Here is a 12,538-nt window from a genome sequence, read left to right on the forward strand (position 1 = left end):
CCAAACCTGACTTCTTTCGTGTATAGCGCTGTGTTATATATAATACATAAGTACCATAAACACTTATAACTGTGAATTTGTTGCTTACGACCATTTGATTTTCTTTCAAATTCTCAATTTCAAATTTCAGCTGAATATATTTTATGATCCCTAATTTTTTTTCAGGACGATTCGGACAAGTAATCCCTTACTGTGATACGAGCAGTGGCTCATCCCCGGTACTGCCTTCAACTGCCACACTGAATAAACAAATTAGCAGGTACACTGAAAAAGAATAATGATGATTCCGGCTAAAGTTTACACAACCAAATTGTTCTAGTAAACAGCGTAACTATACTTTTTACCATTAATGAGAAATGAGTTGTAGTCCACTTCTTGTTTATCTATTTAAATACGTGTTTGATCAATCAATCGACATATCACAATCGCAGCTGAAGACTGGGCTAGGAAGCTTCTATATTATCTTACCTTAAATATTAGATCCTACTGTACTGTCACAGGTGGCCAGAGCGTCAAAGCGAAGCTTCCAGTCATCTCTGCAGCTTGCAGCATCTACTATGTCTTTCCACTTCGGTCGCAAAAAGATGTGAAAGCGTCGTAGATCATTTTTGTAGGGACGATGGAACAAATTGGGTCTTCCTCTGCAGCTGATGCCTTCTAGTAGCCAAAAGGATATTTACTTGGGGGAATCATCCCTTTGCAGTTATCCGATTTGCATATACCCCTACTTCTAGTTTTCGTATTTGTTCGTATAAAACAACTATGACACTTATCTTTCAAAAGCTTAGCAATTACCTCTGCTGGAAGGTTCTTCCAATTCGTAACTTAAAATGGATGGAAACCTTTAGATAGACTTCCCCGTTTTATACATTTGTTAGTCCAACTAATTGGTAGGAATTAAGTTACAAGACGCTATGACCGGCGTAAAAACTCTATCATGGATTCCTCTGAAGAGGGACTACTTATCTCCCCAGTAGGAGGGCATATATATATGATATATATATATATATATATATATATATATATATATATATATATATACATATATATATATATATATATATATATATATTTTTTTTTTTTTTTTTTTTTATATATATATTTATATATATATATATATATATATATATATATTTATATATATATATATATATATATATATATATATATATATATATATATATATATATATATATATATATATATATATATATATATATATATATATATATATATATATATATATATATATATATATATATATATATATATATATATATATATATATATATATATATATATTTATGTTTTTTTTTTTTTTTTATATATATATATATATATATATATATATGTATATATATATATATATATATATATATATATATATATATATATATATATATATATATATATATATATATATATATATATATATATATATATATATATATATATATATATATATATATATATATATATATATATATATATATATATATATATATATATATATATATATATATATATATATATATATATATATATATATATATATATATATATATATATATATATATATATATATATATATATATATATATATATATATATATATATATATATATATATATATATATATATATATATATATATATATATATATATATATATATATATATATATATATATATATATATATATATATATATATATATATATATATATATATATATATATATATATATATATATATATATATATATATATATATATATATATGTGATATTTTTATATCCAAATATGTCTTATATAAGACTAGGTCCAACTTGATTCAGGTAGCTGAGTTTGCAGCCAGAACCAGGTGGGGATGGGACAATTTATTGATTTTTATAAAAAAAATCCTTCCCCGACTACTCTAGGCTAACGCTTCGCTGTTTCATTTTTGATTCTCTCGTTAAAAAAAAAAAAAAAAAAAAAAAAAAAAAAAAAAAAAAAAACTAGGAAAATTTAAACTTTTTATTTATTCAAGCAAGATTTTTCATTTCAAAAGGCAGTGCATTACATGACACAATTCCATAGGAGAGTCGAAAAAAAAATGTCGGCTTTTCCGATCGTCGCTGATGACCAGTTTCAACAAGGAACGTTTTTTTAAGCCGTTGAATTAAAAAAAATCACTTAAAACTTAACAAAAACAATAAAACGCAATCTTTTGTCAAACAAACTCTTCAGCAGGTTTCAAAAGAAGTTTCAGGTTTCAAAAGAAATTGTCGAAAATTTAATTTTTGTAGCGTGAACGTATCTTTCAAGTTGATGAACCTTTATTGATAAATATGTGAACAAAATAATAAAATATTGCTTTAGCTCATTTTATGCTTTTGTTTTTACTTAATTTCAACTTATCTACAATGTTTGCTCAATTTCATCTAAATATAATGTTAGCTTTCTGAACTAAATTCCGGGAAGTAATTTTTCATATTCTGTTTATTCTAACACTTGGATTATGGTATATACATTTAAGGGTTCATCTTTAAATAGTTTGTTGTTAAAAACAATGATCGTAAAAGCGTTTTTCTTTTCTACTACAAAGTGAAGACTATTTAGTACTTGATCGACAGGTAATTTAATGTGACTTATGCAGGCATATCATTCCCAAATTTCTCAGTTTTAGTGCTGTTACTAGCTTTTGTTATTTTTTTAGACATAGATAGATTGGAATATAAGTTTTACGAAAATTTTAATATCTTGCGATTTACGAATTCTAGTAAATTTTTCTTTAAATTAGTAATAAAATCATTGGCTATTTTGCTGTAAATTTATTTTAAGAAAGTTTGTTAAACTTACAAAATTATTTGTTGTGATTTTACAGATCTTGCTAAATTTTAATTTATTTGTTTTTTTTCTGGATATTTAGAATGTTACGAAGCAAACTTCGTATATCTAATAATGTTTTGTATATCTACCGATTTTTTTAAATCTATTATTATTAAGTCTGCAGTAAGATTAAATGTTGTAAGTGAGTTTACACAAAATTTGGGGTCAGTGGCTGCACCGATCTTTTTTCACCAAAACTCTTTTTTTGTGCCCATTAAATAGCCTAGCACTGATAGTTTTTAAAAATTTTCAGTGACTCTTAAACAATTTTTGAAGTTTTTAATTAATAGTAATATTTGACCATGTAGTAGTTTTATTCCATAGTTTCAATTGCAATTCAATGTTTAATTGCTTTAAAAGTTTCGATAAAGAAGATGGATTTGAAGTTGAACTATAGTCAACAATAACTAAACTTAATTAAAACAACAAGGAAAATAAAAAAAAATCGAGAGACTTGCAACTTTGTGAACGAACACTATATTATAATCTTAGGCAATTTTTAAATCTTTAATCTTTCTATAACGGGATCGAGGCCTAAGGCCTCGACCGAGTCCGTTGATTTTGAATTGAAGTTATCAAGTATTTTGCAGTAGGTTGCATAGGTTGCATCAACGCATGGCTAATTGTAGACAGAGAAAAGCCAAGACAGATAGTCCAAGTAATTGAGAGGCAAATGTTTAAATGGCTGGGGGACGGGTAAATGGCGGGAGTATGCATGACTCTCTTATTGGACAGATACTTGTTTGTTAGTTATATTTCACTTGTTTGGTGAAATATACAAATTTAGTGAGCTTGTGAATCCGTCTTTCTCTCTTTAGGAGAAGCTAAAATGAAACCTTCTTTTCACATCTTTTGGACTTCCTTCATGGAGCAAAGCAAGCACTGAAAGGTTAAGGCCAGAATTGTGTTTAGTTTGCCCCGTTGATTTTGAATTGAAGTTATCAAGTATTTTGCAGTAGGTTGCATCAAGACATGGCTAATTGTAGACAGAGAAAAGCCCAAACAGATGTAATTATTGAATTGAAGTTATCAAGTATTTTGCAGTAGGTTAGGTCAGCATGGTACTAACTGCTTTTTTTTTTTTTTTTTTTTGTCTTAAAATGAAATAGGAATTGTAATTATTGTTTTTTTCTTCTAGCTTCCCAACTTTAGATTCTGCTTCTCTGTTGTCAGAAGAAATGGACAAAGAAGCAGAAAATAAGAGAGATTTAGAAAGCAGCTCTTTTTCCTAGACATGTAAATAATTATAATCAGATATATTATTATATTTTTGAATATTCTACAGAGTTAATAAAGTTTAGTTAACAAATTTCATAGCACAGTGAAAATTTGTAGTGATTATGGCTTTCTCGTTGCGTTAATTGGGGGGGGGGGGGTCGGGATTTAAATTTGTCAAACATCATATATTGGTGGAATAACCAAGAGATAAGAAAATACGTAAGAAATGAGAGAGTTTTGAGGACATGAGGCCAGAACCCTTCTGGAAACATGCCTTGAAGACTCACCTTTGTACCACGATATCCAAATTTGTAACGATTACTGTTTCTAGCAAAAGCTGAGGCTAAAGTGCAAGTTTCCTTCCTGTTGGAAGAGTAAGGAGTTGATATCCTAGATATATCACTTGGTTCATCATCTTTCCTTTTTTAATGCCTCCTCATTCTACGGTCCGGCTGCCACAAAGGATCAGCTGTTCAAATGTAAGGATAACATTAATTTATTTTTAACCACCTACAAAATTTTAATGCGGAATAAAAAAATAAAACTTTTCAATAATGAACAAAAACAAAAAACTAAATCAGACTAGTAAGAGCACAAACAAGGAAGACAGACTTAAATGTGGACTGAAGAACTAAAACAAGCTCCGTAGATTTCAAGGTAATTATATGTAAGTCCACTAAGGGACGTCAATTTTCAATTTTTACATCACAAATTTCGATTTTTGATTTTTACATCATCAAATAAAAATAAAAAAACAAAAAATAAAAATATACGATTGTTGTTATTGCCGAAAAGCTTAAACTGAGGATTATTAAGAGAGAGTTCATTTAAACGGAAATAGGAGGTTCGAGGCCCTTTTAAAGTAAGGGAAAAGATGGGGCCACTGAAAATTGTTTTATATGCCAGGTTGTACCACAAAACATAATATTTTAACCAAAGAGGGACAAAAGCCTTGGAAATTTGAAATCTAAGACAGTCAATCAATTTTTCATGGTCTAAACCCCTTAATTGGAGGTTGCATTTCATCATCTTTAAAATTGAGGATAACCAGATTTTAATATGGGTGGTATAACTGCTGGTTCTCCTCATTTTCTTTTTTTTCCCAGAGGGGATTCTACTGGACCTTCTGCCACAGATAATTGTGGCCAGTAGCAGATCCAGGGAGGGGGGGGGTGCCCCCCTAACGTAGTCTAAAATAGTGTAATTTACTTAATTAACGCAATTTTATGTTAAATAAACTTGCTCCTAACGCAGGTTTATCGAATTAACCTATTTTGCCCCCCTCCCCTTAAAAAAGTCATGGATCCGCCCTTGATTGTGAGGTGGCTCATTTGAACGGAAATTAATATTTATAGCGTACTTTTAAGTACGCTAAAAAAAGAGATAGCAACATAAAGAAATAGCAGCATAACAGACTGCCCTTTTTGGGCCAGAGACCACAGCGTCAGTGAGCAAAATTCTGAGATAGCCAATCAAATAAAAAAGGCTTAAAAACTCTCCATAAAGTCAACCCTTCTCCTAAATACACCCTATCTGAAATCTCAAGCTTCTCTTACAGTTTGTTTATAGTTTATCATCCCATGAATTCTCCAGACGATACTCCCCAAACCGTACTTCAGTTTTCAGAAGATCTATCACCACCCCTTCTCCCTTCAAAGTGCATTGGGCCATTCTGGAGTTTGTCACTGAATTTGGTCGGCCATATCTGGAGCAGATAGGCTCGGAAGAGTAAATGAAGGACACCATCATAATCTCCCTGGCTCCAACTCTTGACTGGAGGTTCATAATCCCCTTCTGATATAGCCTCTCCTTTTTAGTAAGTAAAAAGCAAGAAATATGTTTTGAAAAAAATTCTTATTGAAAAAAAAACTTTCAATTAAAGTTGTTTCAGAAATAACAACCTTTACTTGTGATTATATCTTAGTAGTAAAAGTTAGTTACAAAAAGAATTTTTTCCGAAATTTTGACAAAGAACTGGAAACGCTGATGGGTGTAATCTTCTTCTCCTTCTTTTACTTCTTTTAGAGCTTATTTGAAAGCCAAATCCAGTTCATTGATTCAACCTTATCAAGGGATGCATGAATTGATTAATTGTATTTATTTATTATTTATTTTTTTATTTATTTATTTATTGAAAAACCCGTCAGATCAACACACAACAAGACGGAGCACACAAACTACGACATATATCACAACAAACCCTTCATTTTGGCATAGGGAGAGGGCAATGCCCCCGTCCTTGTTTTTTTTATTATGTTAGTGTTGTATTCTTTGTAGTAATACATTTTAAGTGATCAGTTTTCCTATAATGTCAAAGTCTAAGGAACAAAAGTAACGAAAGTATGCATTCTTATGAAAAGGTCAGAAGTATTTGTAGCACAAGGCCGTATCCAGGGGGGTTAGGGGGTTTGGCCCTCCCGACCCCCACCCGAAATGTTTGTCCGACTCGTAAAAACGTAACAAAAATGGATATAAACAAATTTTTTATGCGTTTATTGAGTTTTTTTTTTTTGTAAATCCCCCGAAAAAAATCCTTGTACAAAACATCCCCCGAAAAAGAATCTTGGATACGGCCCTGTTGTTGGGCAGGAAAGTTCAGTGTTACCGATTTTCCTCCCTCACGTAGTCTTGCAATATTTTGTGATGATGCCATATTTTAAGCAAGGCCGTATCCAGGGGGGGGTTTACCCGGTTTGAACCCCCCTCCCCCTGAAATTTTTGACCGAGTCGAGAGTAAGTCGAAAATTAGTAAAACCTAGGTAAAAATCAGTAAAATTAGTCGAAAACTGAGTCAAAAATTAGTAAACCCCCCTCCCCCGAAAAAATCCTGGATCCGCCCTTGATTTGAAGCATTAGAATTAGCTTCTAATTTTTGTAGGTTTGTAATTGTCTGCTGCTAAGAGAAAATTCTGTTTTTTCTTCGGTTTTCAGTAAGCTCTAGCTTTATTTCCTTAAATAAATGTCACGAGTCAGTTTAATTGTGTTAATTTTTAGATGCACTTTGTATAAACTGGGAGGCAATACTTTTCGTTCGTTTCATTTTTCAATGTAGCTGTTTCCATTCATTTGATTTTTTATTCATTTGCAGTAAAGAATCTAAGGTTAACGAAGGTTGCGCCGCTTTGCCTTGTGCCGGGTCTTAGAGGAAAGCAAAAGAGAACTTTGTAAAAAACGTAATATTAAAACTTATTTCAAATCTGTTTAGTCTTTTTTCAAATTCTGAGAAACATAAAATTCATCACAATTTAGGTGAACTGATTGCATTTTGAATTCTTGCGGTAGAGTTTACGATGTCCAAACTTATCAGCCATTAAGGGAAGGATTTGTTGAAAACCACTAGAAAAAACTTTCCTTTTTAAAAAGTCTCTCGACTCTTTCGATTTGGCTTTGGTTGAGGATTTTTCTTAGAACTTGTGAATACTTCATTTATTTCTAGGGACAGGGAACAAGAAAGGCCATACAATATTTTCCCAGGTTCGGCAAGAAATTGAAATAATAGAATTCTAAATAGTGATTTAATCGATTTAATTGTGTGTTAATTACGACAATTGACACACAAAACCCCCAAGAGAATCAACTAGATAATTAAAAGACAAGTTGTTGTAGATGGCAACAATAAGATTATTTCTCAACAAACTAATAAGTATTTGTTTCCTTTCAACTTTCGCTACTTTCTAGATCTAACGGAAGTAACTTAATTTGTATATTTTGTTATTGACTAGATTTTTCCATGGGGTAACTATTAAATATTTGTTTTATTATATTTGGCACTTTACTCATTTTTAGCTTTAAGGTTTTTGGCTCCTCTTGTTGATTTGGTTCCCCCTTTTTTGGCCTTCTGCAGTTCCAGTTCTATGTTTTCATCCACACAGAAGATATGCTGTCACAGGCAAAATACTTGCGCTGCTTTTTCTCTTGACTTGTCTTTTTTCAATAGCCTCTATTTTGCCATGAATATTTTTTTTTTTCGGTTGAGGACCTTAGTCATCTGCCAATGGCCATGGTGGTTACTAAAATATTCTATTAAAGCTACTCATCATACTTACCTCGCTTAGCAAAACTTGGAATTATCCATTTACTATCCGGAAACGAATCAAATAATGTTTTACCATTAAAAGCTTAGGTTCAGGTCATATAAAAAAACTGAGTATATTAAGATCGCCGCTTTTACAAAGTGTACCTGGTTTTTCGTAGACTAAAAGCCTAGGCGCCGAATAAATCATTTTAAGACCTCACATACTCATTTAGTGTTCCTTCATTATTCTTGTCAGATACCTTGATGACGTCATAGAAAAAGAGGTGGAGCTTTGGTTTCTGATTGGTTGGAACCTAACGATGTTGGGTTTTGGTTTGATAATAGAATCTCTAAGAGATTAGAAGTACCTTTAGTTTAGAAATTAAGGATACGCTGGAAAGTTGCTAATTGGTATAGATAAAGATAGGAAAAAATTGGAGCTTTGAGTGAGCAAAAAGTTGGAAAACTGAGGAAGTAAGAATTAGTTTTTTCCGTACAATTTTCTTATTGCCAACTTAAAGATGATGACAAATTTTAAAATAAAGCTGCTTATGCCAAAGATTGCGGAAAAAGTGGAAAAAATACATTAAAGTTTGAGTTTTAGTCAACATTTTCTGTGCTTGTGCTATAAATTATAATTCTATTTAAGAGTAAATCCAGGATAAGGGGGGGACATATCAACGACGAGATATCAATGATACTAATATAAAGGGTCTCTCTAAATGCTAGAGCACCCGAAGCTAATATCCTTAGATATTGTTTAAATCTTTTGCTTTGAACACTAACTGCAAAATCATCAGAGATTTCCAATCATTTTCTTCTAAGGCTACCCTAGTCCAATATACCCTAGGCCTCTCTCTCCATTTTCCTCCTTTGTTTCTTTCCTTCTCTCATCTCTTTCCCTCTCTTATGAGAGGGAATTTAATTCTAACTTGTTAAAATTCTCATGCGATAAAGGGGGAAATAGTAAGTTGCAAAAAGCCATTAAGGCGACAAAAAACAACCCATATTGCAAATTTTTTTAGCTCAAAATTCACCACAATTTTCAAGGGCCTACAGGTTACCTGCAACATTTATCAAAGGTGGATTTATTTCTAAAAAGTGATTTGCATAAGAACATTCACTCGGCTTCGTAAAACCGGAGGAGGGGAGGTATGAACACTCTCAAAATAAACAATGTAATATCCATAAATGTAATATATCAGTATAATTTAAATCAGGGTTGTGAGAGCCTCACACTCAATACTTCAATGACATCTCTAACAGAGTGATAACCTTTATGTTCTTTGTACATCGTACAAAATTCTAAATAGTCAATCGATTCAGAAGTATTGAAAACGTTAGTATGATATACCACAGTTTTAGTAATACAGGGCTGCATGTTAGAGCGTAATATCCTTAGACATTCAAACAAAATACATAAAAATGAAGGAAGAGAGACATAGGAGGGAGGCAAAAACATTTGTTAGGATTGATCTTTGTCTTATGCAGAGGGAAGATATGGAACTGCGACATAGAAAACAAAAAACTTTTGATGTTTCCAATACCAAAATTTATAGCTCAATCTCTTAAAGGCCAAACACTATATCGATTGGTTCAGTTCGTTTTTCTGTATCGTAATCGGTCCTCTGGAAATATAGTAGTTTCTATTTAGAGAGGAGAGGGAAACAAGCCGCCTAAACTCCCCTATTTAGATACAAATACAGATTGGGGTCTCTTAATTTTAAAGAGAAGACTGACACCCTTCGCTTGATGTTTCATTTAAGCCTTTTGGAAATACAGAATATATCTTTTTTTTCTTCAGGGCCAATGCAGATGCGGTAATATGACTACGACCGATTAACATCAACACTTTATCGATAATTTTGAAGGCAAAATACCTCACCCTTGACATATCAAGCAGTTTGTGGTAACGAACTGTAAGTAAGGAGCGATGAGGTTCAATTGTAACCGAAACACTAAGAAACAGCGTCTTGATAAAATTAGATACACCAATAGAAGTTCATTAGTACCCATCCAAAGTTACGAACCTAAGAAAATTTGCCAAGTTTTTGAAAAAGAGGGGAGAGGGGGAAATCCCCTAACCATCAAGTAATCTTAATATGAAAATAACACTATCAGATTCAGCATATCAGAGAACCCTACTGTGGAGGTTTCAAGCTCCTATATACAAAAATGCGGAAATTTGTATTTTTTTTCCCCAAAAGAAAGATCACGGATGCGTTTTATTTGTTTTGTTTTGTTTTGTTTGTCAGGAGTGATCTTATCGAACCATTGATCCCTTACGATCGGGAGAGGGCTCGTTTGATTGGAAATCGAAAGTTCTAGTTCCTTTTTTAGGTGACTAAAAATATTAGAGGTCAGCTACCTCCTCTCCTTCGCTCTTTTTCCCCAAAAGTCACTGGATGATCAAAATTTTGAGATAGCCATTTTGTTGAGGATAGTCGAAAAATTCAATAACTTTGTCTTTGAGGATGACTTGCCCCCTAAAGTCCCCAGCAGAAAGACTGCAAGCTATGAACTTTTCCCATTATTTAATATAGTATTGGTTAGTGGGAAGTATACAGACATATTTCAGGAGTGGTAAATAATTTCTCAGACCACACTGGCTAATCATGATAAAACATAAAATCGCGAAGATAGGAAGAAAACAAGGACAATTATATATCAAATAAAATCCTTGATAATAATCTAACTGGAAAGCGATTGGTCTTTAAGAGTGCTTTACGTAAAATAAAATTGTGAAATGCCATTTAGACTTGTGTTTTTTATTCAGTTACCCTTTCACCGTTACTAAGAAAGGGTCGTCCAATTTTAGTTTTTTGTTTTTATTTTAAGGTTTGGTTTTTTATATTTCTGCCAGTTTTATTTTGCACTGAGGACGGTCAAGCGGAGGTCTTGACCGAAATATTTGCATAATTTTTCGATTTTTTCACTGGCTGTTAATTGTCCTCGTTTTCTTCCTTTCTTCGCGAGTTTATGTTTTATTCAGGAGTGGGAGATTTTTCTGGCAGGGAAGGGTTACGCAGGAGGATCTTTCCATGGAGGAGTTTTTCGTAGGAAAAGGGAAATTCCCATGGAGGGGAGCCGGATTTCCCGTTATTATTTAAAAAACGATCAGTAATTTTAAAAAAACAAGGTTTTTCAACTAAAAGTAAGCAGCAACATTAAAATTTAAAGCGGACAGAAATTATCATGCATATGAGGGTCTTTTCTCCTCAATTCTTCGCTCTATACTGTAAAGTTTTTTTTTGAACTTCTAAAAGAGCTTATTATTCTAAGTAATCGGCTCTTGTCTTTCAGAAGTAAATCTTAAAGAATTGGAACAAAAATTTAAACTTTAGCGTAAAAAGCGAGGTGTGAAGGAAGGGGCGAACCCCCTCATATATGTAATAAGTTCTGTTGGTTGTAAGTTTTAATGTTGCTCCTTGCTTCCACTTGAAAAAACTTGTCTTTTTATTTAATAAATAGGATTGGGCCTGGAACCTAGCAGCGTCGACCTGCTTGTAGCCACAACAAGCTTTTCAAGTATCTGGTTTCAAATTCTAGCTAACCAAATGTGATCTTATTTCCATGCACTTCGATTATTTCTATAAATCATAGTTTCACTGCAAACCTGAACCAAACCGTGTTCCGGTATGAATTATTATACTTCTACTTTTGGAGGTCATACTACCACGCGGTGTTGCATTAGCTCCCATAAAACATATATTCCATACAAAATGAAGGGTAGTGTGAAATAAAAGTCAAATTTATATACTTACCTGCATTAAAGTGGAAGAAAAGCGGGACAACCCACAGTACCAGTTGTTGTCCAATTAAGCCTATACCTTCAAAAAATTGGCATTAAAAAATCTTTTTTGGCGCTTCAGATCCCCACCCCCTCAAAAAATTTTAAGGGTGCATTTTTTAAGAGGGCTTTTATTTTAGAAGTGCCATAATTAAAAATTTGAACTTTAGCAAAAACACTGGGAGTTGAGGGGACAACAGTATTCTCCTTATAGTCAGTAAGGAGAATGGTATAGGCTACCCAAAAATCAAAAGTACATTTTTAAAATTATTTTCAAATGCATAAGTTATGTCATTTGACGCTGATTCAGGAATGGTAGCTAAAATTTTGAAATTTTGTGCATTTATACTTAGGAGCAAAGTAGGCCCAAAAACGTTGTATTCTCTTGGTTACGTTATTTCTTTCTTTTTTGTGAATGAATGTTTTGAACGTTTTATACAACCAACAAGGACAATTTATACATATTAACTTGTAAAAAGGCAGACAGATACGTCGAACCCGATGCGTCAATTTACCACAAGATGGAAAACAACAAGAGGAACAAATAATGCAAACTTCTCAAAAAGAGAAAGAAGAGAGAAGAAACAATCTTCTTTTAAAAATAACTGAAGAAAGAGAATATATTCACCAAATAGTTTACAAAG

The 12,538-nt window shown here is 32.2% G+C and overlaps 2 protein-coding genes across 2 annotated transcripts in view; both read left to right on the plus strand.

Annotated features, from left to right (window-relative positions):
• Nucleotides 1-4,174, plus strand: part of LOC148948194 (uncharacterized) — a 92,440-nt gene extending 88,266 nt beyond the window's left edge. Inside the window, exons 9-10 of the mRNA XM_089093809.1 lie at nt 166-259; nt 4,010-4,174. Of these exons, the coding sequence (XP_088949935.1) occupies nt 166-259; nt 4,010-4,103 (188 nt within the window). The 3' untranslated portion in view covers nt 4,104-4,174. The remainder of the gene's footprint in view (nt 1-165; nt 260-4,009) is intronic.
• Nucleotides 4,175-8,497: 4,323 nt separating this feature from the next.
• Nucleotides 8,498-12,538, plus strand: part of LOC148948195 (GATA-binding factor 3-like) — a 98,281-nt gene continuing 94,240 nt past the window's right edge. Inside the window, exon 1 of the mRNA XM_089093810.1 lies at nt 8,498-8,578. The gene's annotated coding sequence lies outside the window, so the exon portion shown is untranslated. The remainder of the gene's footprint in view (nt 8,579-12,538) is intronic.

The sequence above is a fragment of the Artemia sp. Qi Xiang Cuo genome, chromosome 9 (assembly GCF_049724085.1).
Source record: "Artemia sp. Qi Xiang Cuo chromosome 9, ASM4972408v1, whole genome shotgun sequence".
Classification (NCBI taxonomy): domain Eukaryota; kingdom Metazoa; phylum Arthropoda; class Branchiopoda; order Anostraca; family Artemiidae; genus Artemia; species Artemia sp. Qi Xiang Cuo.